This window comes from Schistocerca gregaria, chromosome 9 (genome assembly GCF_023897955.1).
Source record: "Schistocerca gregaria isolate iqSchGreg1 chromosome 9, iqSchGreg1.2, whole genome shotgun sequence".
In the NCBI taxonomy this organism is placed as follows: domain Eukaryota; kingdom Metazoa; phylum Arthropoda; class Insecta; order Orthoptera; family Acrididae; genus Schistocerca; species Schistocerca gregaria.
The window spans coordinates 180,136,537-180,161,752 of record NC_064928.1 but is presented as its reverse complement, the minus strand read 5'-3'; the positions used below and the strand labels follow the sequence as shown (position 1 = coordinate 180,161,752).

The window sequence follows — 25,216 nt, the reverse complement described above, 5'->3', positions numbered from 1 at the left end:
TTTCCTATCATCCCTTCTAAATTAAAAGAATTTGCTGCTGTTGATCTCTTGGGACCCCTTGTCAGAACATCGAATGGATTTTCGTACGTTCTAGTCGCTGTTGAACTTACTTCAAAATTTGTTTCTTTCACTCCGTTACATAAAGCCACTGGACGGTCTGTATCCAACGTCTTTGTTAAAAATTTCTTACGTGAAGTTGGACACGTTAGTAAAGTCATTTCAGATAACGGACCGCAATTCGGATCTGCTGTTTGGTCACGCATGCTTCGGAATCATAAAATCAAACCTGTTTTTATTTCGTTGTACTCACCACATTGTAACCCATCTGAACGGATTATGAAAGAAATCAATAAGCTTTGCAGACTTAATTGTCACAGAAAGCATCAGCATTGGGATAGATATTTACATTTATTTCAAAACGTGCTGAATGAAATGCCTCACGACTCCACTGCGTTACCACCTGCTCTTGTACTAAAGAATGAAGAACCACCGAACAGAATCAGAGAGCTTGTACCTTTTCCGAATACACGTAAACTTCGACACAAAGACATAATTGATTTAGCTATTAAAAATATAAAATCTGCAGCAGACAAAAGGAGAAAACTACACGACAAAGCAAATGCAAAGAAATTATATATTGGTCCGAAAGTTCTAATTAAAGATCATTCATTGTCACATAAGAAGAAACACTTGAGCCACAAATTCTTTCTAGTTTACAATGGACCTTACAGAATCCGACGTATACCACATGATAATTGCGTTGAAGTTGAAACTCTGCGTGCTAGGAAGAGTAAAGGTTTACACCACATTTCACATGTAAAACCGTTTATTGAAAGATAATCTACTTTTTAACTTTGTCTTTGCCATAAAACTTTTCACTTCACATTTATAGTATGCTTCGTCAGACTTAAGAAATTGTTAACATGCAACAATGTTTGAAGTTAAATATCCAGTCTAGAACCTAGGGAACATTTTTAAACAGAAATTACGTATGCATTGTTATAGTGAACAGACGACACAGTGTTGTATTTGTACATTCTTGCTTGTTTGTTGCACGATCACATAACGACTATCAGGCTTACATACTTAGGACATATACTGGTACCGCTAATGAGATTTTAATGCAACATTTTGGTTTACTTGAAGATACATTCTGGATTTAAAGTACTTTCTGTGAGATACCAGATGACACAGTGGTTAGTTTATGTGACAACTACACGATTTTATCACGACGCTACTAATGAGTGACAATTTAGAATGTTGCTTTTGCGATGTGTCTGTTTTATATCTGCACAGTTTTTCTGAATTATTCTGGAAAGTAAAACATGTTTAACTTTTGTGGTATAGCTACAATGAGACAGCCTTTTCCGTAGCACATCAATACGTTACAGCACAGCACTTCCTTCATCAGGGCAATAAGCGTAAAAACTAAGATATATATACGCAAAGCAATTCACTTCGTTTATTACAAGGGCAGTACATTGACTTCAGCAGAACTTTGCTTACAGAGGACGATAACTACGACACTTCCACAGAGATTATCTTACAACAAGACGCACAGTTTAACGCTACAGTACACGAATTTCAGTGATTAATTTTGTACTTAAAACATTTATTTTTAAAGATATTTGAAGTACAATGATACAAAGGTTTTCCGTGACGCATTTCATTCCATTGCCGTAATCTGTAATACCTGAGGGTATAATTACATTAATCCTCAGGGGGGTACACGCTTACTTTGTGTATCATGTGTTTGGCAAGCACAAGGAGCCTTAGCTAATATGGTATTTGCTAATACAATTTTACACATCGGTACCATATTTCTCTTACACAGAATTACACAGGTATCTGATTATTTAACAGAGAAACAATTTTTTTTTTTTTGCTACGTCAGTGACAGATGTTTACGCAATTACACAGTTGGATAACTTCACACTTATGAAATTGTATTTTGTCTGTACTTTGTGAAATGTTCATATTTTTTCGGAACCATTGTGATACTATTAGAGCTTTGAATGATGTATTTGGTATGGGATCTTGATTTTTAAAGTACGTTTGAGGTAGATGACACTTTTGAAATGAGCAGAGAATATTTTTTAGGTTTTGAAATTGTTGCAGAAAGCTATGACGTTTTTGAGATTTGACTGAGGTGTTATGATGTTATTATTACGACGACGTTGTGAATTATGCTGCTGACGTATGTTTAAGCTGATGCCGTATGAGTTATTTGGTTATGCTACGTATCTGTTATGATGAAATATTGAAGAAGTGTCGACGAATATGTATATGTGTAATAAGGTAAGGAATAATGAGTAATGGTTAGGGACTCTGGTTTGTGAAAAAAGATGTTGGAAACCGAGAATCGTACTTTAAGAGTTATGAAATATGTGCATATGAATGTATCACTATGCTGGCGAACATTTTTCGGACACTATTATATTTAAAGGATTTTGTTTCTACATATGTGTATTGCAAATTCTTGGCCTGTGAAATTTTTTATATGAGACTGCCACTGTAGTAGAAACTGATGTCGTAAATATTTCGGTAAGACAGTTAAGTGACTACCTGCACGTAATGCGTCGTGGGCACCCAGCTGCGCGACAGCCATCTGGAAACAAGCCATTAGTGTGTGCCTTTCAGAGGCACAAGAAAAAAAAAGAGGCCGTTATCCTCGCTATTGACATTCCTTTGTAGAAAGCATCGCAAAAACGACACGCTCATTACTTGGAAAGATACATTCTTACATCTGCACACCTGATAATGACAAGCGTCTTTCTACGAGAGTTGAGAGAATTTGTACTAACTTATGAAATGTCACATGACTATTGAATGATATTTTTATGCTCTGCCTTTCATAGTTGCTTATTTCATTTGATATCTGGTTTCCAGCTGTGTTGTAGCATTGGTTTTATAAAATAAAATTAAATGCATTTGCTAATGTGAACACTTTCTGTCAACAGATCTATTAAATAATCGTTTTATGATCCACGTTCTTCGAAAAAGGAACACTTGGAAAGGAAAGAACAACAAGAAGGGATTAATAACAGTTACTGAATACTTAATTTTCTTTTCAACTACTTGGTAATATCTTTTGTAGAATTAGTTTTGTGGTGCACCACTTTAATGAGATAGATATTAATATGTGAATAGACATTTCCCTTTTCTGCATTGTTGTCTTTACTGTAATATTTTTTCTGCTTGAGCTTTGTCATGTTTAGATATAAGTTATTGCATGTGCTGCTGCTGTTTGCCAGGCATACTGTTACTAAATTTCACTTTGTATTACTCTGTTTAGCCAGTTTTACTACTGGTTTATTTTTCTTGTTGCTGCACATTGGCTCATATTAGTTGTAATGTTGCATTGCTTGGTAATTTAGATTTACTGTAGCTTGCTTTGCCAATTTCCATTTTTTTTGTCATTGCTGTTTAGGTTAATTGTTTTGTGCTGCTGCATTGCGTCGTCCCTTAGTTTAGCATCTGAGCTCAGTTAAGTTAGCTTAAGAGGGGGTAGACTATATAAATAACTAACTATGATGAATTGGAAGAAAAGCATTGAGAAGCTATAAGAAAATGGTTTGGCCAAAAAAAGTAGTGTACAGTGGAGAAAAACTATTTTTGAAAGAGGATGTGAACAGAATACAGACAGCATGGTTGGATAGGATTTTTTTTTTTTTCGCTGGAGCAAATGTTGAAATAAGAGGGAAGATCTATGGAATGAAGCTTTGGGTTGGATTGCAGTACCAAATGTTACACTGAAAACAAACCCTGTCCTTTCCTTTTGTGTTATCCCACTATCTTCTTGTGTACCCTTGTGTATTTGTTTTCTTCCTGTCTCTGTGTACTGTTTCATAGAATTTTTTCTCTTCTAATACTAAGCTACATTCACTATGATGAGGAATACTGTTATCCTCGAATATAATTTGCATTAATAATATGTTATTTACTTTGTATATATGTTTAGACATTATTTTTTCTGTTTTGTTCTAATGCTCATATGTGAAGTTGATGTTTCAAAAGTTATTCTGATCTTTTATGTATGTACTTATGTCGTGATTTTTGTAACTCTAATGTATTTGTTATTTCGATTCTTTTGTAAAGCCTGTATTACTGCAAATGTTATCTGTACTATTATGTTCTTTAATGATATATTTTGTACCTTTGTTATTGTATTCTCATGTTATAAAATTGTAACTGACACCAGTTCATCATATTATTAACTTGTAAGTTACATTTCACTGCACACGTTTCTGTTGGTCATAGTATATGGACAATATGTGAGAAGTAGGGACTGTTAGTGTTTACACGTGTGTTAATAATTCAGCAAGGGACTGGATAACAGCATTGCTGGTTTTAAGGATAATTAAAAAAAACTTTGTGAGTGCACAAGTGGTGGTTTATGGACTTGCTGTATTCTCCGCAAGACTCTACGATGGTGATTGTGCACATGCACAGTCGCAACAGATGGCTGCTGGCCATCTCTACAAGGACTACAGTGGGTCTACACCTTTGATGACTCACTAATACCATTATTTCTACAAGGACTGCAGTGGGTCTGCACCTCTGGTGGCCCACCAATAACATAATCTCTACCAGGACTACAGTGGGTCTGATATGTGATGACCTACCTACCAGTATTCTTCAAAACTTCGACTGACTCTGCTGTGGGTTTGCTCTGTTGTGGCCCATTACCTGTCTGCATGTCAAGTGTCAGCACTGTCTTTCCGTTGGAAGGACAACACTACTTCTTCAAGACTGCTTAGAAATCCACTACTTCCGAGTGCATTTTCTTTTATTGCTCAGTCTTTGACAAAAAACACTGCAATTTTACTGTGATGGATGATCAGGACTGTCTTTATGGACTGTGAGAAAATTTTAGCTTTTGAACAACATTGTATCAATAAGTGTGTGCATTTGATATCTTTGTTATTGTAATTATGAAAAATTTTATCAAATCATTATTGGCCGCTGCCCAAAACAATTTGTAAAATTTTTGTGGGGAGCATGGGGGCTATGTAAGTAGGCCGTTTAGGTTTTTTATATTGGTAACGCCACGTAGCGCTCTGAAAATCACTGGCTGTGCTGTGTGCAGTCTGTGGCTAGTTTGCATTGTTGTCCGCCATAGTAGTGTTGGGCACCTGGATGTTAACAGCCCCTAGCGTTGCACAGCTGGAGGTGAGCCGCCAGCAGTGGTGGATGTGGGGAGAGAGATGGCGGAGTTTTGAAATTTGTAAGAATGTATGTCATGAACTGATATATATATTATGACTACTAAGGTAAATACATTGTTTGTTCTCTATTAAAATCTTTCATTCGCTAACTATGCCTATCAGTAGTTAGTGCCTTCCGTAGTTTGAATCTTTTATTTAGTGGCGCTCGCTGTATTGCAGTAGTTCGAGTAACGAAGATTTTTGGTAAGGTAAGTGATTTGTGAAAGGTATAAGTTAATGTTAGTCAGGGCCATTCTTTTGTAGGGATTTTTGAAAGACAGATTGCGTTGCGCTAAAAATATTGTGTGTTAGTTTAAGCACGGTCTTGTATAATTGTTCTAAGGGGACGTTTCAATAGCTATTTGCAGACTTGGACAATTCCTATTACTCGGAAGGGATCAACAAATTAGAACAGCTTTGGACGAAATGAGTAAGTCTAAAAGGAGAGTATGTAGAAAAATAAAAAAAGGTTATCCCAAACACATAAGTAGTTTTTAATTTTGTACGGACCTTTGAAACGCCCCTCTAACTGAAAAACGCAACCAAATATTAAACCACGAACAAGTCGTCAACTCACGCAATGTGAGTTCTCATGGCCGGTATTTGCGCAATTCCCGATACTTGTTTTAGGCGCATCAGGCCTTGGCCTTAGGCATAATTCTCTAGTTTTCGAGAACATTTCTCGGAAGCTGCAGCAAAGTGGCTAAAAGTTCTTCAAATATCGACACAAACAGTCTCGACCGCAAAAATATTTATTTCTGTCGTAACCAGTTTCAGTCAGTTTTTGACCGTCCTCAGACCCTCCTACTGAAATATGAACTTAGAATGGATTTAGAGGGATGTCTGATAGTAGTTGTAACATACAAAATAGATGACATATAACAAATATTAAAAAGGTGAAATTATACCTGTGATGGTGGGCGGTGGTGGTGAATGGAGCGAGTGTTGTAACTCCACGAATGTCAGCTACTAAGGGGAGCTTTTTCTTTTTTTTAAAAAAAAAAAGAAATTGTGGTAGTGACTCCACCGTCATCGACGCGTCGATTTTGCTGCTTATGTAGGGTGTAGGGTAAATGGTACATTTCTTCATTTATTGCTCGTATAAATGTAGTAAATGCAGAAACGTAAGCTATGGCGACGTCGTTACCAATTGTGTGAGTCTTCAGAATGAGATTTTCACGCTGCAGCGGAGCGTGCGCTGATATGAAACTTCCTGGCAGATTAAAATTGTGTGCTGGACCGAGACTCGTACTCGGGACCTTTGCCTTTCGCGGACAAGTGCTCTACCAACTGAGCTCCTGCAAACCTTGTGGAACTAGCACTCACGAAAGAAAGGATATTGCAGAGACATGGCTTAGCCACAGCCTGGGGGATGTTTCCAGAATGAGATTTTCACTCTGCAGCGGAGTGTGCGCTGATATGAAACTTCCTGACAGATTAAAACTGTGTGCCGGACCGAGGCTCGAACTCGGGACCTTTGCCTATCGCGGGCAAGTACTCTACCAACTGAGCTACCCAAGCATGACTCACGCCCCCTCCTCACAGCTTTACTTCTGCCAGTACCTCGTCTCCTACCTTCCAAACTTTACACAAGCTCTCCTGCAAACCTTGCAGAACTAGCACTCCTGAAAGAATGTATATTGAGGAGACATGGCTTCAGGAGTGCTAGTTCTGCAATGTTCGGAGGAGAACTTCTGTAAAGTTTGGAAGGTAGGAGACGAGATATTGTCAGAAGTAAAGCTGTGAGGACGGGGCGTGAGTCGTGCTTGGGTAGCTCAGTTGATAGAGTACTTGCCCGCGAAAGCAAAGGTCCCGAGTTCGAGTCTCGGTCTGGCACACAATGTGTGAGTTTTATTGCACGCTGGTAAAGCCATGCTAGACGTCATTATGATGTGTACATGCTGTATCGAAGATGACAAAACAAGTGACACGTGATCTTGAAGGGTCCTAATGAAGCAGCAGCAGCAGAAGAAGAATTACTCATATAAAACAGGTCTTAGGCTCATATTTGGGTCCTTACACCATCTTTGGTGGTGGGAATACTTCAATGAATGGGGTATATAGCTTCACAGAGTGTTGATGGAACGTCAGTTGACATAGATGTGAAGTACAGACTCTGGCAATCGACACTTGCGCCAGCTCTCTTGTTGGAATGTTCCTCTCATCTGCAACTGCCGAGTTGTGCCACGTAAGTTGTCGATTCTTTCAAACACTTTCTGTACTTTGTCTTTGATTTTTTGCTGCAGGTATTTTTCCTGTACTGCGTCGTGCAGGGCAATTGTGTGTGTGTGTGTGTGTGTGTGTGTGTGTGTGTGTGCGTGTGTGTGTGTGTGTGTGTGTGTGTGTGTGTGTGCAGCGGGCTCCCAGTGCTAAATATTGATACCTGTTTTGTGTCACCTGAAGTGATCTGAAATTCGTTATATACATCATTCCCCAAGATGGGGAACCATACAGCAATGTAGGTTTGACTGTTGCTTTGTAAAGTCATATCTTCATGCCGGTGTTCAGGTGAGTGCTCTTGAAGAAAGGTACCAATGGTTGAGGCACGCATAGTTCTGCTTTGTTCTTCTGTCCCACTTGGAGTGAGAAGAGAGCTTTCTATCCAAAGTATTTCACTATTGGGGGCCATGGGATAGGCTGAGCGTTGGTTATGAGCCTCATGTTCAGGAACGGCTTCTGTTATGTTAAAAATATAGCCACCCTCTTCATCGGGTTGAGAGTGATTTTGTTCATCAAAGACCACTGTTCCATCAGGACGATTTGTCATTGCATCTGTGTGATGAGGTGGCCCAGCTTCCTCCCAGTGGTGAGAAAGGGCGTGTCGTTGGCGTAGAGGCTGACTGATACATGAGGTACAGTCAGTACATCATTTACTTAGGTGTAAAACAGTTTGAGAGACAAGACACAACCATGGGCTATACCGACCACCACCAATTTCATACCAGAGTTGTTGCCTGCAGTTTCTAACAACACCACCTCTTGCAAAGTAGGTTAGAAATTAGATCAATAATGTTGCTCGTGCAGCATATGTTCGCTTTATCAGGCAACAACAAAGTTATTGACTGTGGATGGTATCATCAGAATGGAGATAATGAAGTCACTGTAAAACGTCATTAATTTTGGCACTTATCTTGAATGGATTCCCACGTAGATTTCGTCGGAGTTGTTATGGCTCATCTTGTTGACTCTAGGGTGATTCCACTTTGACTGCTAGAACGTCCAGATCTGTATTTTAGCAATATTTGAAGACCTAACTAATGCGTTTTCAGGAAATTCTTAATGATCAAGCAATCCCAGATCAGAACGATGGTATGGTAGAAATAATTTTTGACTTGGTGTTCACGATCCACATTTTTATTAAACTTCTTGAAAATTCACATATACTTCTTCTTAATTGTCACATCATCAAGAAAACAGTTTTGTACCAATCTTCATATATTTAATTTCCGCTTTAATCAACCACAAGACTTGACTGTTCTTCTACAAACTGAAGAAACAAATTAACTTATGCAAAGTGAAACAAAGACTGCTCTGTGCGCATTCGCGTCAAAACGGTTACAAGTAAATCAAAGATTATAACAGTCTCACAAAAATGAATACACACAAGAACCATATCACTGTAATATATCGATACGTCGGAGTACCTATAAATTAATAAAACCAAATGTGAACATTGTCACAAAAATATGTCTGTTACTTAGCAGAAAAGTAGTACGATATTACTGGTATCGAGAACTGGGGTTGGAGTGCCATTATGGTCACGTAAATAAAGAACCATTACAAGTTCTAACGTATAGCTGCCGCTCTTGAAGTGTTTTTACATAACAATCTGATAACGGCGTGTCCTGGTGAAGCTTGAAGATGATATTGTCTCCCCATACATTTTCATATCCTTTTTCCATATCTAGAACTACCCCAATTGTCATCTTGTGTTTATTGAAGTTGTCCTGTATGCCTTCAGTAAATATAGCGCAGCTGCCAACACCTGGCGCAAATGCGCTATTTCTCTGATCGGGAGGCATAGTGTACAACTGTACTTGCATGCATCCAGACGCCTCCACCCACATATTCCACATTTGCTGAGCGACTGCTCTGTTTTCTGTATGTGCATGTGTCACAGATGGCTCTCAGGACCTGGTCCTCCCGCCGGTGGACCCGACTTCAAACACAGAGCATTAAAGGATAACAGAGAGTGGATGGGGCGATCAATTGAGATGGAGCTGTAATGGGGTACGATTTAACGGCAGACTGATGATGCATTCTAGAGAGAAAATGTTCCTGTAGGTCTTTTGACCAGTTTTTCCGCTGTTCTGTCAGGATGCATCAGGCATGTGACAGTTGGTGTTCGACTCATATACTACCATGTGCTATGTATGTGAATTACAGCACTGTCTTCTTGCGATCGTTAACGGAAAATCTCCCAGTCATCAGAGGACTTCCATCTCATGTGTGATGAAATGTGACCACCCTCTTTCGACACATTCCTCTAAACGAACGAAGATTTATGCGATGTACTCCACCCTCCTGTCGCATCTGTGTCAAATCGAGACTTCAGTTTCAACTAAGATGATTGATTGTAAGTTAGCAATAGGTGTTTGTGAGACACTGCATTCCCCATGTATACGTCTGCTTGACGGATGTGCTATTTACAGAATTAGTGGCAGCATGATTTGTAATTTCGGATGTCGGACACTGCTGCTATGCATTTATCTGTTTCCTTGTAAAGAGGTATATTCTCTGTTACTAACGATCATTTTATATAGGATTGATGCAGGCGTAGTATACTTTCTGAGCTGTGATCGGATGTGAAGAGTGGACACTATACATATCTGTATATCTATACACAAATCTGTATATATACATATCTGTATGTATCTCCATACATATCTGTATATCTATATCATATATTGTGCATGTATCACACAGAGCCAATGTTTTAAGGAAATAGTTTTTTCATTTTACAGTTTGTTACCATAGTTTCTCGTAGAGAAACTTGCAAGACATATGTGTGTCATACACTGAAGTTATATTACTTGCGTTGTAATAGTAACAGCACTACATTCCACATGACTGATAGGTCGGAAACTCCAGCGATCTAACATTATAGCCTGGTTTAAGTGCAGAACCGTGTAGCCTTGGGAGTGTGTTTATGTTCTCTCTTACCAGTACCCTCCTGGTACTGATCCCAGACACCAGAAAAATACTTTAAAATTGATAGTGTAGTTAATTTACATAAAATGCTTCAAACTCCATTCGTCTGGAGCACCATCACGCAAAAATACCACCTATTTCTTGTTCTACTTAACCATCTGCTATTATGTCACAACACTTTCAAATCTGTTACTATACACCGATAAGGCGTGCTAACCTCCTCGACATGGGCGCATCTGGAGAAACCTTGTGCACTTGGATGGGTAAGGACACAGCAAGCTCCATTCATTCACGAGACGTGGAATATAGTGGTCTACTTCTGGTCGGCTGCAGATTAAATCGGTAATGGTGTTGAGGGTGGGTTGGTCAAAGACAGTACGAGGGGGTCTTTCAGTCTCTAATTTTATCCTAAGACTGCGAGAATACTCTGTGACTCCCATTTGCATAGAGATAGATCATAAATTGAGCACTATACTCGAAGTGCTAGAAATATGTAGAGCACTGTCTGGTATACTTCAGTGATGTTTGAGAATTAACAAAGCATGGATGTACTGGACAGTTATCTATCTACATTCGCAATGACACTCGCAAAGTAGAGAATGGGCGGTTTAGAAATGATACTGAAATTGGAGAACATACTGTCGCATCATTGGTCCGTGTTGAAATTACTGTGAAATTGCTAAAGTTGTTCGCACTATCAACTGTGATGTTTATTATTACAGTGTATCAACCGCGTCTCTTCCATCCCATCCATCCACTGGTACGCTGTTGGTCACCACATAATAATTGACTGACGTCACTTGTCTGAAAGGGAGAAAGAGCTTTGGTGGAGGGGAAATACCTTCTGGGGACGGCTAGCACCGATCAGTGATTGTGTACATGACCGAAATATGAGGAATCAGTCGAAACGGAATGCAGAAGCATCAGCTATTCCGTCAATGTGACAGATGAGTTTAAATGTAGATGTCGTAATCACCTTTTGACAGCAGTCTGGAAACGCTCCACAACGTCGCCAAATTTTTCCAGGTTTCTTATGTTGTAACAGTTTTTATTTAAAATCATCCAGTTTGTGTAGTGTGTTATCGCAGCAACAGTAACAACATGATTTACACTGTGCTACGTCTAGTTTTCTGTGAGAAGCAATGAATCTGAACGTGTTATTGCCAGTTTAGAACCTGACACAGACTTCGAAATCTTGGTGGAAAAAACAAAATGTATGGCAGTGTAAAAAAACATGTAACGGCAGAAAAAACAATGTTTCAAACCATGAGACAGGGTCAAAGGGAGCGTCTCTTGCGACTTACAGTATAGATTGTACGATACTGTCATCCTCCTACAGACATGCCATGCAACTTTACACTGATCTGTGCAATGGATCAATACCTGTATATTTAACAGGATTCACATGTGCTCGATGCTGGCATGCAGACCGTATTTGTTTTTGATATATGAGAGGAGAGAGATGTAGTAAAAATCTGTTGGGTGGTACAGAATAATGATGACAGCATGTTGGGGTGACAGACGTGAATGGGCCCTGAGAGACACGGATCTGCTTAGGACATCAGTACCTGTATGTAATTTGGGGATGCACCACAATGCTCGTCCTTCTCCCAGTTCCTGTACTGTCTTTTCTACTGCCTCGTGTTGCTGGAGCAGGCTTCGTTTGGCACTGACCTTACACATTGTACACTGTTGGCGGAGCGACAACTTGTTCCCATTTCCACCAAATGGTCAAAACACGGCCCTGTCGCATTAACTCAGCAGGCTTGTGCAAGCGTGCTTGAGCAAGCATACACAAATTTCTGGCGCCTACACATGGTTCAAGAGTGCTTGTACAAGCATTTCTTTGTTTATCAGAAAATGTAGAGCTCAGACGACGATGCGTTAGCTTTAGTAACATTTTTGGTTGCGTTACGAAAAAAAAATTATGATAAAATTAGCAATGGTCAAATAAACAAAAAGATTATTGCCGTATTAACTATTCATGGTAGATACGCTATGGAAACTATCTCACACTGCTGTCGATTTTTCTTCTCTCTTTCTCCATGAAATATTGTATTCTTTGACCTGACCTACAATAAAGTACAACCTTTGTACTGAATGTAATTTATCAGGACCAAATAAAAGTTAAATCAAACCAGATCACAGACAAATGCTTGCACAGCCTACCCTATTCTTGGTACAAAAGACCAAGCTTATACACGCTAGAACGCTTGCACACGCATGCATAATCGAAATTCGACCAACCATAAAGCTGCTTGTACAACCATGGTGCTAGCACAAATTTATCGTACACACTCTCAAGCGTGCAGTACGTATGGGTCGGCCTTGAGATATTAGAGACAAAGAAACACACGTCAGAAAATTTAAAGATAATATCTCTGGAAATGAATACGCTTGAGTAATTTACTATAGGTCAGGGCGAAATAACCCCCATTATGCAAACACACACCCTTTCGATGTGGTCCGATCAGAAGAATCTGTGAAACACAATAAAAAATATTAATGGAACTTACATTAATATCTGTTTATCACTGCCAATATTGTTAAAGATAGGCAGACATCACTCTTACATAGACCTTGGACTATGCTACATGCCAGTCCGACAACATAACCAGTTTTCCACCTTCATATTCGTTGGCTTCGTCAATTCACAACCAGACTGTTGCCTTCCAACCAAACCTATGCCTTGGGCTATGCTACAGGTCAGTCTGTCGACACAACCTTCTTTTTGTTTTTTGCTATCTCATTTGTTGATTTCGCCAACTCACAGTCAGACTCATTCCCTTCTCATCTAGACAAAGCTGACCTAAAGGTCATGACAAAAACATCAATATGCTGTAACAGTCAAAACTAGAGAAAGGGTCATCTACACAACACATGTAATTCATTTCTCATCGCAACCAAATTTCACTATTGTGTAAGATCTACTTCCCACCAGAATGACTCAAAACAAAAATATCCGTAATTTAGACATAAGACGTAATAACTTTAACATCAAAACGCCAAACTGCTTACATATGTCGATAGCAGAAACGCCAAAATGCAGCAGAAGTAGAAAATTAATAATGGACCGTCCATAAAGCGTGAATTATTCGTACCAGTCCATCACCAGCACCAACATTCCACATTCAACAATGAATTATTAATAATATTTCACTGAAGAAAGTGCTGTATGCAAGATTAACAAAACGGCAATGTACTGGAATAGCGGAAACGGAAGATCGGGCATCTACGCGTATGTAATTTGTCTCTCGTTGGAGCGTAACTTCGCTATTGTACACAAATTACTTGCGATCATGCTTTCACATAACAAATTTCCGTAATTTAGACGACTCAGCAACGTTCGCTGCTGCGCCAAAAAACGCCAAACTGTCTATATATATCAGTAAATGAAACCCCAATATGCAGCAGGAGTAGAAAATTAATAATCGGCCGTCCATAAGGCGTGAATTATTTGCGACAGTCCGTCACCAACAGAATATTCCACAATGAATTATTAATAAAATTTCACCACAGAATCTGCTTTATATATGAATAACAGAAACAGCAATATACTATAACAGCACAAGCGGAAGAACGGGCCGCCTGTACCATGTATGTAATTAGTCTCTCATCGGAACAAAAACTCATCCTTGTACACAAATTACTTGCCATCATACTTTCATGTAACAAATTTCCGTAAGTTAGAGAGACCCAGTTATAGCCGCTGCAACATAAAAAAAACGCCAACTGCTTAAAATATATACATGCATAATGGAAAAGCCAAATGCAGCGTTAGTAAAAAATTAATAAAAGGTCATCCATAGAACGTGAATAATTCATTGCTGACTGTCACCAATACAACAATCCCCATTTAAAGAAAAAAAATCATTAGTAATACTTCATCACACAAACTGCTAGCTATATGAATAACAGAAACGTCAATATGCTGCAATAGTGAAAATTAAACAAAGAGCCTTCTACACGACGCGAATAATTATTGTGCATTCGTCACCACAAGTGAAATATCATATTCTGATCTTTATTTACACCTTAAACGTAGCTGTCCGAACAAAAACGAACATGAAAAGAGAACGCAAGTCATTCGTATTTTATCATTTTCTAGCTATCTAATTAGCTTTATCAAAGCTTTTCTCCAATTGGCTGGCACCAATGACACAAGCACAGGCGTTGCCAACATTTACACTATACCAAGAGCAGCGCGTGGTCGCTCCATAGTACATTTTAGCCCAGTTTTCTGCAACGAGTGTTTACTGCATCCCAAGTAGTAGTCACATCGAAGCAAAATGACCCTTGACACTATAACGCGAAACTTGAGGTTGTTTGGTTCAAAATGACAAATTATCTCAACAAATTTCTGTATCATTCCAAAGTTGTAAAGTCCTTTTTGACTCCCTCGCCGCGCGATCTAGGGCGTCATGTCACGGTCTGTGCGGCTTCCCCCGTCTGAGGTTCGAATCTTCCCTCGGGCATGGTGTGTGTGCCGTCCTTAGCATAAGTTAGTTTAAGTTAGATTAAATAGTGTGTAAGCTTAGGGGCCAATGACCTCAGCAGCGGGACTTACGCAGTTTAGGGGGTACATGCGTTGCTCACGATAAAAGTGCCTATTTTTGAAGAAACCGCGTATTTCTGAAGATATAAGCATATACTGGGTGATCAAAAAGTCAGTATAAATTTTAAAACTGGATAAATCATGGAATAATGTAGATAGAGAGGTACAAATTGACACACATGCTTGGAATGACAAGGGGTTTTATTAGAACAAAAAAAAATACAAACGTTCAAAAAATGTCCGACAGATGGCGCTTCGTCTGATCAGAATAGCAATAATTAGCGTAACAAAGTAAGACCAAGCAAAGATGATGTTCTTTACAGGAAACGCTCAATTTGTCCACCATCATTCCTCAACAATAGCTGTAGTCGAGGAATAACGTTGTTAACAGCACTGTAAAGCACGTCCGGAGTTATTGTGAGGCATTGGCGTCGGATGTTGTCTTTCAGCATCCCTAGAGATGTCGGTCAATCACGATACACTTGCGTCTTCAGGTAACCCAACAGCCAATAATCGCACGGACTGAGGTCTGGGGACCTGGGAGGCCAAGCATGACTAAAGTGGCGGCTGAGCACACGATCATCACCAAACGACGTGCGCAAGAGATCTTTCACGTGTCTAGCAATAGGATGTGGAGCGCCATCCTGCATAAACATCGTACGTTCCAGTAGGTGTTTATCAGCCAGGCTGGGGATGATGCGATTCTGTAACATTTTGGCGTACCTCTCATCCGTCACGGTAGCAGGTACAAAACCAGAATCACGCATTTCCTCGTATAAAAAAGGCCCGATAACGGTAGATGTGGTAAATCCGACCCATACCGTGACTTTCTCGTCGTGAAATGGAGTTTCCTCGAGAGTTCTAGGTTTTTCGGTAACACGAATTCTGCAGTTGTGGGCGTCGACAGACCCTCGGAGCGTGAAATGAGCTTCGTCGGTCCACAACAGGCTACTCAACCAATCGTCATCTTCCGCCATCTTTTGAAACGCCCAAACTGCAAATGCCCTCCGCTTCACTAAATCGCCAGGTAACAGTTCACGATGCCGATGGATTTTGTACGGATAGCATCGGAGGGTACGCCTTAGTGCCAACCAAACAGTAGTGTACGGAATGCCGGTGCGACGTGCGACTGCACGAGCGCTGACTTCCCCGCGCAAAGACGAACCCGCTACAGTCTCCATTTCTTCCTGAACTGTCTCAGCAGCATTACGCCTTGTGCTCGGTCGGCCACTACGGGGCCTATCGTCTAAACAACCCGTGGCTTCGAACTTCGAAATCATTCTCGCCACAGCAGCATTTGTCAACGGACCTTTACCCGTTTGAATTCCCTTCCTATGGCGATAGGATCGTAACGCTGAACTGGCACATTCCCCATTCTGATAATACAGCTTCACTAAAAGCGCCTTTTCGGGTAACGTCAACATGCTGCGACTGTTGGCGCATCTTATTCTCTCTCTCATTATAGCTCCTTTTATACACGATTGTCATGGGCAGGCACTGACGTTTTGCTGTCCAGCGCCATCTGTCGGATATTTTGTGAACCTTGTTTTTTTTTGTTCTAATAAAACCCCATGTCATTCCAAGCATGTGTGTCAATTTTTACCTCTCTATCTACATTATTCCGTGCTTTATTAAGTTTTCAAATTTCTACTGACTTTTTGATCACCCAGTATTTCTTCACAGAGTTCTTTGCCCATAGATCATGCTTACAGTTTCATACATCCTAACCATGATAGCTATTGTTGGGTTTGCATATTGTTGCATACGGTATATGTCCCTCTTGCTCATTGTTATGTACCTTGATCAGTGCGCCCAACAACCTATATTTTTCTGTTGAGGCTGTCTGTTTTGAAGTATCGTATATTACTGAGTGTGCCAAAATGGCGAGAAATTTTCCAGATTTGAATGACTTTGTAATGGAAGATTTATACCATGTTACGGAGAACACCCAAAGCTCTATACAATGGGCTAGGCAACAAGGTCTTTTGAAGAACGATGTGGTGTGGAAATGGGAACTGTGTTGGATACGAGATGAAGCTGGAGAAAACTACAGGGAAAGATGGCGAAATTTGGCGCTGCTCCGCTGACAGGGACTGTAGAAAGAAATGTTCAACCAGGAAAATGTCATTTTTTTGCTGGCAGTCATTTAGACATTTCTAAAATTTTGCGACTCTTACATGTGGGCTTTCGAAGTCAATAAGCAAAACTTTTTAATAAGGAGCTCAAAATTGGCAGTGAGCACACCGTGGTCGATTGGTACCAATTTTGTAGGGATATCTGCCATGAATATTTCTTAATTGAGCCAGTAGTTTTGGGCGGCTCTGGCCATACTATCGTCAGGAGAAAGTACCATCAAGGTCATACAGTGCGGGAGCAATGGGTCTGTGGTGGTTATGATGGTGAGACAAAGAAAAGCTTTATGGTTGTTGTGCCACGACGTGATGCTGCACGTTTGCTGCCAATTTTTACAACGGAATTTCTCTGGCGTCAACGTTTTGGGGAAAATCCTTTCCACAATTTCATTGAGCATATTCGAAAAATCCATCCTAATGCTGCAAATTAACTTGAGGTAGCTGTTTTTATCTAATCTGTGATTCGAGCTTTAATGTCCTGGCTGATGAAAAACTCAGTATAACTTTCAAAACTTAATAAACCACAGAATAATGTAGATAGAGGTAAAAATTGACACACATGCTTGGAATGACATTGGGTTTTATTAGAACCACCTCATATTGCTAGACGCGTGAAAGATCTCTTGCGCGCGTCGTTTGGCGATGATCGTGTGCTCAGCCGCCACTTTAGTCATGCTTGGCCTCCCAGGTCCCCAGACCTCAGTCTGTGCGATTGTTGGCTTTGGGGTTACCTGAAGTCGCAAGTGTATCATGATCGACGTCGCAAGTGTATCATGATCGACCAACATCTCTAGGGATGCAGAAAGACAACATCCAAAGCCAAAGCCTCACCATAACTCCGGACATGCTTTACAGTGCTACAGCTATTGTTGAGTAATGATGGTGGACATATTGAGCATTTCCTGTAAAGAACATCATCTTTGCTTTGTCTTACTTTGTTACGCTAATTATTGCTGTTCTGATCAGACGAAGAGCCATCTGTCGGACATTTTTTGAACGTTTGTATTTTTTTTTGGTTCTAATAAAACCCCATGTTATTCCAAGGATGTGTGTCAATTTGTACCTCTCTATTTACATTTTCCGTGATTTATTCAGTTTTCAAATTTATATTGACTTTTTGATCACCCAGTATATCTATGCAAAATAATCAAATATGATATTTTGAGAAAATTTTGTTATTAATTCCATCTTTTTTGCAAAAAAAAATGTTTTTGAAATTCCATGCATACATATGCAATACATCATTTTTGATAAAAAAAATTTGAGACAGTTAATTGATCTTTTTCTTGCATCCATATGAAAATAAGTACTTTTTTGGTGACGAGCGCATCAGATACGACTGTAACACACAATTTTTGAAATAAAAACTTTTTGGTATTCCCTGCATATATATGTCTATATCTTCAGAAATACGCGATTCCTTCAAAAATAGGTACTTTTCTCGTGATCAGTGCATGTACCCCCTAAACTGCATAAGTGCCTCAGCAGTTTGGTCCCATAAGACCTTACCACAAATTTCCAAAAAACTCACACTGTCCATAATTTTTTTCAAAAAAAGTCGAAAACCGTTTCCGTTCAGTCGACTTTACGTTAGGGCGTTGCGTTGCGTGGTACTCACCGTCGTCCGGCCTTGCGTCGGTGCACATCCTGGTGAGCAGCACGAACCTGCGGTCTACGATGGTGGAGGAGCACGCGCGCCCGAAGACGGCGGCGAACGCGGCGTAAGGGTACATGCCGGGGTCGGCCAGGGTGCCCTTGTAGATGCGCGCCTCCGGCCGATCGGGAAACCTCTCAGCGCGGCGCCGTATCAGCCGCAGCGCCTCGGCTCCCTTCGCCAGCAGCTCGGGGTCGCTCTCGGCCGACGCCGGCGCATGCGCAGACGCCGCAAGCAGCGCCAGCGCTACCAACATCCACCGCCGCATATCTCTCGCTACTCGCTGTTAGCTACACTGCCAGTCTTCGCGCGTGCTGCAGCAGCTTCGGAACCGTTATCCCACTCCTCAACTCGCCCAAAACACGTTCTCCACGTGCGTTGTTCCACCACAGAGCATCGTCAACTAACTGAAGAACACGCACACCAGCTGATTTGCGCGCGTCCCAGTCGTGCGCGTGAGTTCCTCCTCAAGCGGCGTAATTCGATTGTTTCTGCACTGCGGAAGTAAAGCTAGACAAATGACGTCCGTAACCGCTCAAACACGCCATAGATGATACACACCGCAACTGACGTCACTGTAATGAAACCGTAGTTACACACCAACAAACTCCCGATTTTTTAAAGCATCAAACTATAGGGGGCAATCTAATGAAAATGAGACACAGGGGAAAAGTAAGTAAATTGTTTATTATTTCAAAAGTAATTGCCGTAACCGTTAATACATTAATCGCACTTTGACACAAGACTATCAATTCCCTGCGTCAATTCTAGTGTCTGAGTCAATTCTACTAACGGACTTTGTATTACGACGATTCGAGTTTGAACACAGTCTAATATAACGGTCGCGACGCTCCGTCTCGTTTTTGTTATTCACTGCGATAGCAGCGCGCCAGGCGGCAGCAAGTGACACTTCTGAACACAATATTAGATGAATGCGAATACTATCGTTTACATTGATTTGTAACATAATTTTTACAATACGGAGAGGAGCGTATATAGTGCCATAATAATTGAAAATAACTAAAAATTGGCGCTACATTTGTCGTTCTTAAGTTTCCTAAGGACTCTGGACGTTATGAAACGCTATGTTGAAGGGACAGTTTGTTTAGTATTTGTACCATGCAGATATTTACTGAAGAATGTCGTTTTACTTTAACAATAAAAATTGCTAGTGAACAGGAGAAGACTTAAACTTCGTAGAAAGTCTTCGTATACGAGGTCTGTTCAAAAAACTCCGGAAGATTCGTAATTTCACGCCAATGGTGTGTTGGAGCGAAATGCGGCTAGCTTCCCAGCACACGCCTGTCTTTAATTGGAACTGCTGGAAGTATGTGTGCTAGTTATTCCCCAGTGCTGTATTGAGTAGAACGTTCTGTGGTACAGTTTGCGAATTTCGAAATGGCACAGTTAGAGAAGCAAAGCGTCTAATTAAATTTTGCGTGCATTCAAAAAAAGCTTTACAGAGACACGCCAAATGATGCAGAAAGCCTACGGTGAGGAGTTCTTAAGCCGTACTCGGTGTTACGAATGATTCACACGATTTAAAAATGTGCATTTTCATATTTTAGCAGCGCAGTGACTGTTCCATAAAATTTATGGCGTGTAGCTGCATAAATTCGACTTCTTCTTCTAATGTTTCGGTTAAATACCGTCCAGCCATCTTCAGAGTGAGCCGAGGTACCTCGGCTGGACGGTATTCAGCCGAAATATTAGAAGAAGAGGTCGAATTTATGCGGCTGCACGCTAGAAATTTTATGGAACGATTTAAAAATAGCTGGCCAAAAGTTGAAGCTGCCCCAATTCAGGATGCCCTTCAACGTCTACCGATGAATCTCATGCCAGGAACATGAACGAAATTGTGCGTGCCAATCGAAGACTGACTGTCCGAAAGATTGCAGAAGAATGTAACATTTTAGTTGGGTCATGACATGAAATCCTAACACTGCATCTTGGAATGTATGGTGTTGCGGGCCAGCCGCGGTGGTCTCGCGGTTCAGGCGCTCAGTCCGAAACCGCGCGACTGCTACGGTCGCAGGTTCGAACCCTGCCTCGGGCATGAGTGTGTGTGATGTCCTTAGGCTAGTCAGGTTTAAGTAGTTCTAAGTTCTAGGGGACTGATGACCACAGATGCTCAGAGCCTAGTGTTGCGGCCAAGTTCATCCAACAGCTTGTGAGCCAAGCCTCGCAATCTCTGAAGAGTATTTGGATCGCACAAATAGAGAAATAGAGGTTCCTTAAGAGAACCATAACTGGTGATGAGACATGGGTCTACAGTTATGATGTTGAGACCAAGGTTTAATCTTCACAATTGATCGGGAGAGATTCTCCAAGCCCAAAAAAAGCTCGTCAGGTTAGATCAACTGTCAAACCGATGCTGATAGTCTTCGTTGACTTTGAAGGATTCATTCATCATGAATTTATGCTACAGGGACAAACTGTTAATCGATGGTGCTACGCCTGCGAGAAAATGTGAGAAGGAAACGGCCTGAAATTTGGCGAGACAATTCATGGCTCTTGCACCGCGATGATGCACCCGCACATTTCATAGTGCGTGACTATTGCACAAAAAACGAAATCATTGTGCTACCTCATCCTCCGTTATTTCCAGATCTGACAACTGTGGACTTTTCTTTTTTTTCCAAAATTGAAAACTATATTGAAAAGACGATGATTTGCAACTATAGACGAGATAAAAGAAAATTAGCAGACGGCGCTTCGTGCGATCCAATAACAGGCGTACCAAAACTGCTTGCGGAAGTGGAAACGGCATTGGGAGTATAGCAGTGTATCAAATGTGGAGGAGAGTATTTCGAAGGAGACTACACACAATAAGTAAAGCGTGATCGTAGAAAAATGTTGTGGACAAAGTTCAGGAATTTTTTTGAACAGGCCTCTTATCTACCCAACAGTGCGGATTTTTTTCGCCACACTTCCAGCCAAATAGCTGAATGTGGAACGTAGGATACCGGTATAGAATGCGACATGTACATTATATGAAGTACTAAATAAACCACCACATCTGTAGCTAGAGAGAAAACCATACAGACATGATTATAAAACGTCAAAAGCAAGAAAAGCATTTCCAGTACACTTTAAAACCAAAATTCTCCTTATAGAACAAGAACATATTGGTATAACTCCTTTCGCTTGCAATTAAAGCTTAAACTCAAGTCTCGATGGTAAGAAAGTCCGATAACAGTGTTCGATTCCACTCACCGCCTTTGAGCAATGACGTCAGTCTAAGGCAAAGGCGCTGCATAGAGGCAACCTTTGAAAGTATGCACGTAAAAAAGAAGGGAGATTGCACTATAGACTTAGCTTTATGTTGTTTTGAAGCCAGAATGGGCGGGAAGTGCCACCATTTTAAGTAGACCAAAACATTAGCAGACTACTGTTTATGATTGCTTCTTTCACATTACCAGGTGAACAAAAAGTCAGTATAAATTTGAAAACTTGATAAACCACGGAATAATGTATATAGAGAGGTAAAAATTGACACACATCTTTGGAATGACATGAGGTTTTATTAGAATAAAAAAAACACCCCATATTGCTAGACGCGTGAAAGATCTCTTGTGCACGTCGTTTGGTGATGATCGTGTGCTCAGCCGCCACTTTTGTCAAGCTTGGCCTCCCAGGTTCCCAGACCTCAGTCTGTGCGATTATTGGCTTTGGGGTTACCTGAAGTCGAAAGTGTATCGTCATCGACCGACATCTCTAGGGATGCTGAAACATCCGACGCCTATGCCTCACCATAAGAGTGGACATGCTTTACAGTGCTGTTCACAACAATATTCCTCGACTACAGCTATTGTTGAGGAATGATGGTGGACAAATTGAGCGTTTCCTGTAAAGAACATCATCTTTGCTTTGTCTTACTTTGTTATGCTAATTATTGCTATTCTGATCAGACGAAACGCCATCTGTCTGACATTTTTTGAACGTTTGTATTTTTTTTTGTTCTAATAAAACCCCATGTTATTCCAAGCATGTGCGTCATTTTGTACCTCTCTATTTACATTATTCCGTGATTTATCCAGTTTTCAAATTTATACTGACTTTTTGATCACTCGGTATTTCTGTGCTGTTGCACGCCTTCGCCAGCACATCGGTCGACACGAGGAAATATTGTATAGCAGGTGCTGAACTAGGCGAGCCTATGACAAGAGAAGACGAAGACACACTCCAGGCTACACACCAATAACGCCCCCTGGGCAGTGTGCATATAGGCCGCCGCCGCCGGCCGAGAAGTCCCTATCTCAGTACAGCAGCACGTCGCATAGGGACTCAGCTCGCATTACACCTCAATATGTCGCACTGTGTGCTGTCTTCCGCAGTCACAGTCATCGCCTCGCACCTGAGCTAGCTGTGAGGGAACTTAAGTCATCGCAAAATTTTGTGCATGGCTGCACGTTCAGAGACCGTGAATAGCTACAATTAAAAGAAAACATCCCTCGGTCACTAATTTTTAACGAGTTAACCGGGTTTCGACACTGCTGGAGCGCCTTCCTCAGAATTTAAACCAAAGAATGGTCCATAACATGGTCACAGAACTATGACTAAAAACGTACGATACAAATTATAAGTACGGAATTATCATGAAAGACTGGCAGTACTTATATGTCATACATAAAAAAATAAATGTGCCAAAAGGGCATTAGTCGCAAAGATATGTAAGATAAAAAAAACTGTGATGGCGAGCCACTAAGGGCTGCTCTTTACTTGCGTGGTGCAGGTTGTAAACGCAAGGAACAAGCAGCCCTTAGTGACTCGCCATCACAGTTTTTTTATCTTAAATATCTTAATACCTTTTGGATTTATTATTTTATATAAATGACATATAGTACTGCCAGGCTTTCACGATAATTCTGTACTTATAATTTGTATCATGCGTTTTTAGTCATAATTCTGTAACCATGTTATAGACCATCTACATCTACATCTACATGACTACTCTGCAATTCACATTTAAGTGCTTGGCAGAGGGTTCATCGAACCACAATCATACTATCTCTCTACTATTCCACTCCCGAACAGCGAGCGGGAAAAACGAACACCTAAACCTTTCTGTTCGAGCTCTGATTTCTCTTATTTTATTTTGATGATCATTCCTACCTATGTAGGTTGGGCTCAACAAAATATTTTCGCATTCGGAAGAGAAAGTTGGTGACTGAAATTTCGTAAAAAGGTCTCGCCGCGACGAAAAACGTCTATGCTGTAATGACTTCCATCCCAACTCACGTATCATATCTGCCACACCCTCTCCCCTATAACGTGATAATACAAAACGAGCTGCCCTTTTTTGCACCCTTTCGATGTCCTCCGTCAATCCCATCTGGTAAGGATCCCACACCGCGCAGCAATATTCTAACAGAGGACGAACGACTGTAGTGTAAGCTGTCTCTTTAGTGCACTTGTTGCATCTTCTAAGTGTCCTGCCAATGAAACGCAACCTTTGGCTCGCCTTCCCGACAGTATTATCTATGTGGTCCTTCCAACTGAAGTTGTTCGTAATTTTAACACCCAGGTACTTAGTTGGATTGACAGCCTTGAGAATTGTACTATTTATCGAGTAATCGAATTCCAACGGATTTCTTTTGGAACTCATGTAGATCATCTCACACTTTTCGTTATTTAGCGTCAACTGCCACCTGACACACCATACAGCAATCTTTTCTAAATCGCTTTGCAACTGATACTGGTCTTCGGATGACCTTACTAGACGGTAAATTACAGCATCATCTGCGAACAGTCTAAGAGAACTGCTCAGATTGTCACCCAGGTCATTTATATAGATCAGGAACAGTAGAGGTCCCAGGACGCTTCCCTGGGGAACACTTGATATCACTTCAGTTTTACGCGATGATTTGCCGTCTATTACTACGAACTGCGACCTTCCTGACAGGAAATCACGAATCCAGTCACACAACTGAGACGATACCCCATAGCTCCGCAGCTTGATTAGAAGTCGCTTATGAGGAACGGTGTCAAAAGCTTTCCGGAAATCTAGAAATACGGAATCAACTTGAGATCCCCTGTCGATAGCGGCCATTACTTCGTGCGAATAAAGAGCTAGCTGCGTTGCACAAGAGCGATATTTTCTGAAGCCATGCTGATTACGTGTCAATAGATCGTTCCCTTCGTGGTGATTCATAATGTTTGAATACAGTATATGCTCCAAAACCCTACTGCAAACCGACGTCAATGATATAGGTCTGTAGTTAAATGGATTACTCCTACTACCCTTCTGGAACACTGGTGCGACCTGCGCAATTTTCCAATCTGTAGGTACAGATCTATCGGTGAGCGAGCGGTTGTATATGAGTGCTAAGTAGGGTTTAAATTCTGAGGAAGAGACTCCTAGCAGTGTCGAAACCCGGTTAAATCGTTAAAAATTAGTGACCGAGGGCTGTTTTCTTTTAATTGTAACGTAAGTCATCGTATGTAGTTGTGATATGGACACAGAAGTAGCAGGGAGATGGCGGCATCACCCCAATTTTGATATCAAATATGCAAA

The 25,216-nt window shown here is 40.8% G+C and overlaps 1 protein-coding gene across 1 annotated transcript in view; it reads right to left on the bottom strand.

Moving 5' to 3' along the window:
* Positions 1–18,967, bottom strand: part of LOC126291489 (complement factor D-like) — a 72,226-nt gene extending 53,259 nt beyond the window's left edge. Inside the window, exon 1 of the mRNA XM_049984997.1 lies at positions 18,664–18,967. Coding sequence (XP_049840954.1) covers positions 18,664–18,967 — 304 coding nt within the window. The remainder of the gene's footprint in view (positions 1–18,663) is intronic.
* Positions 18,968–25,216: the final 6,249 nt, after the last annotated feature.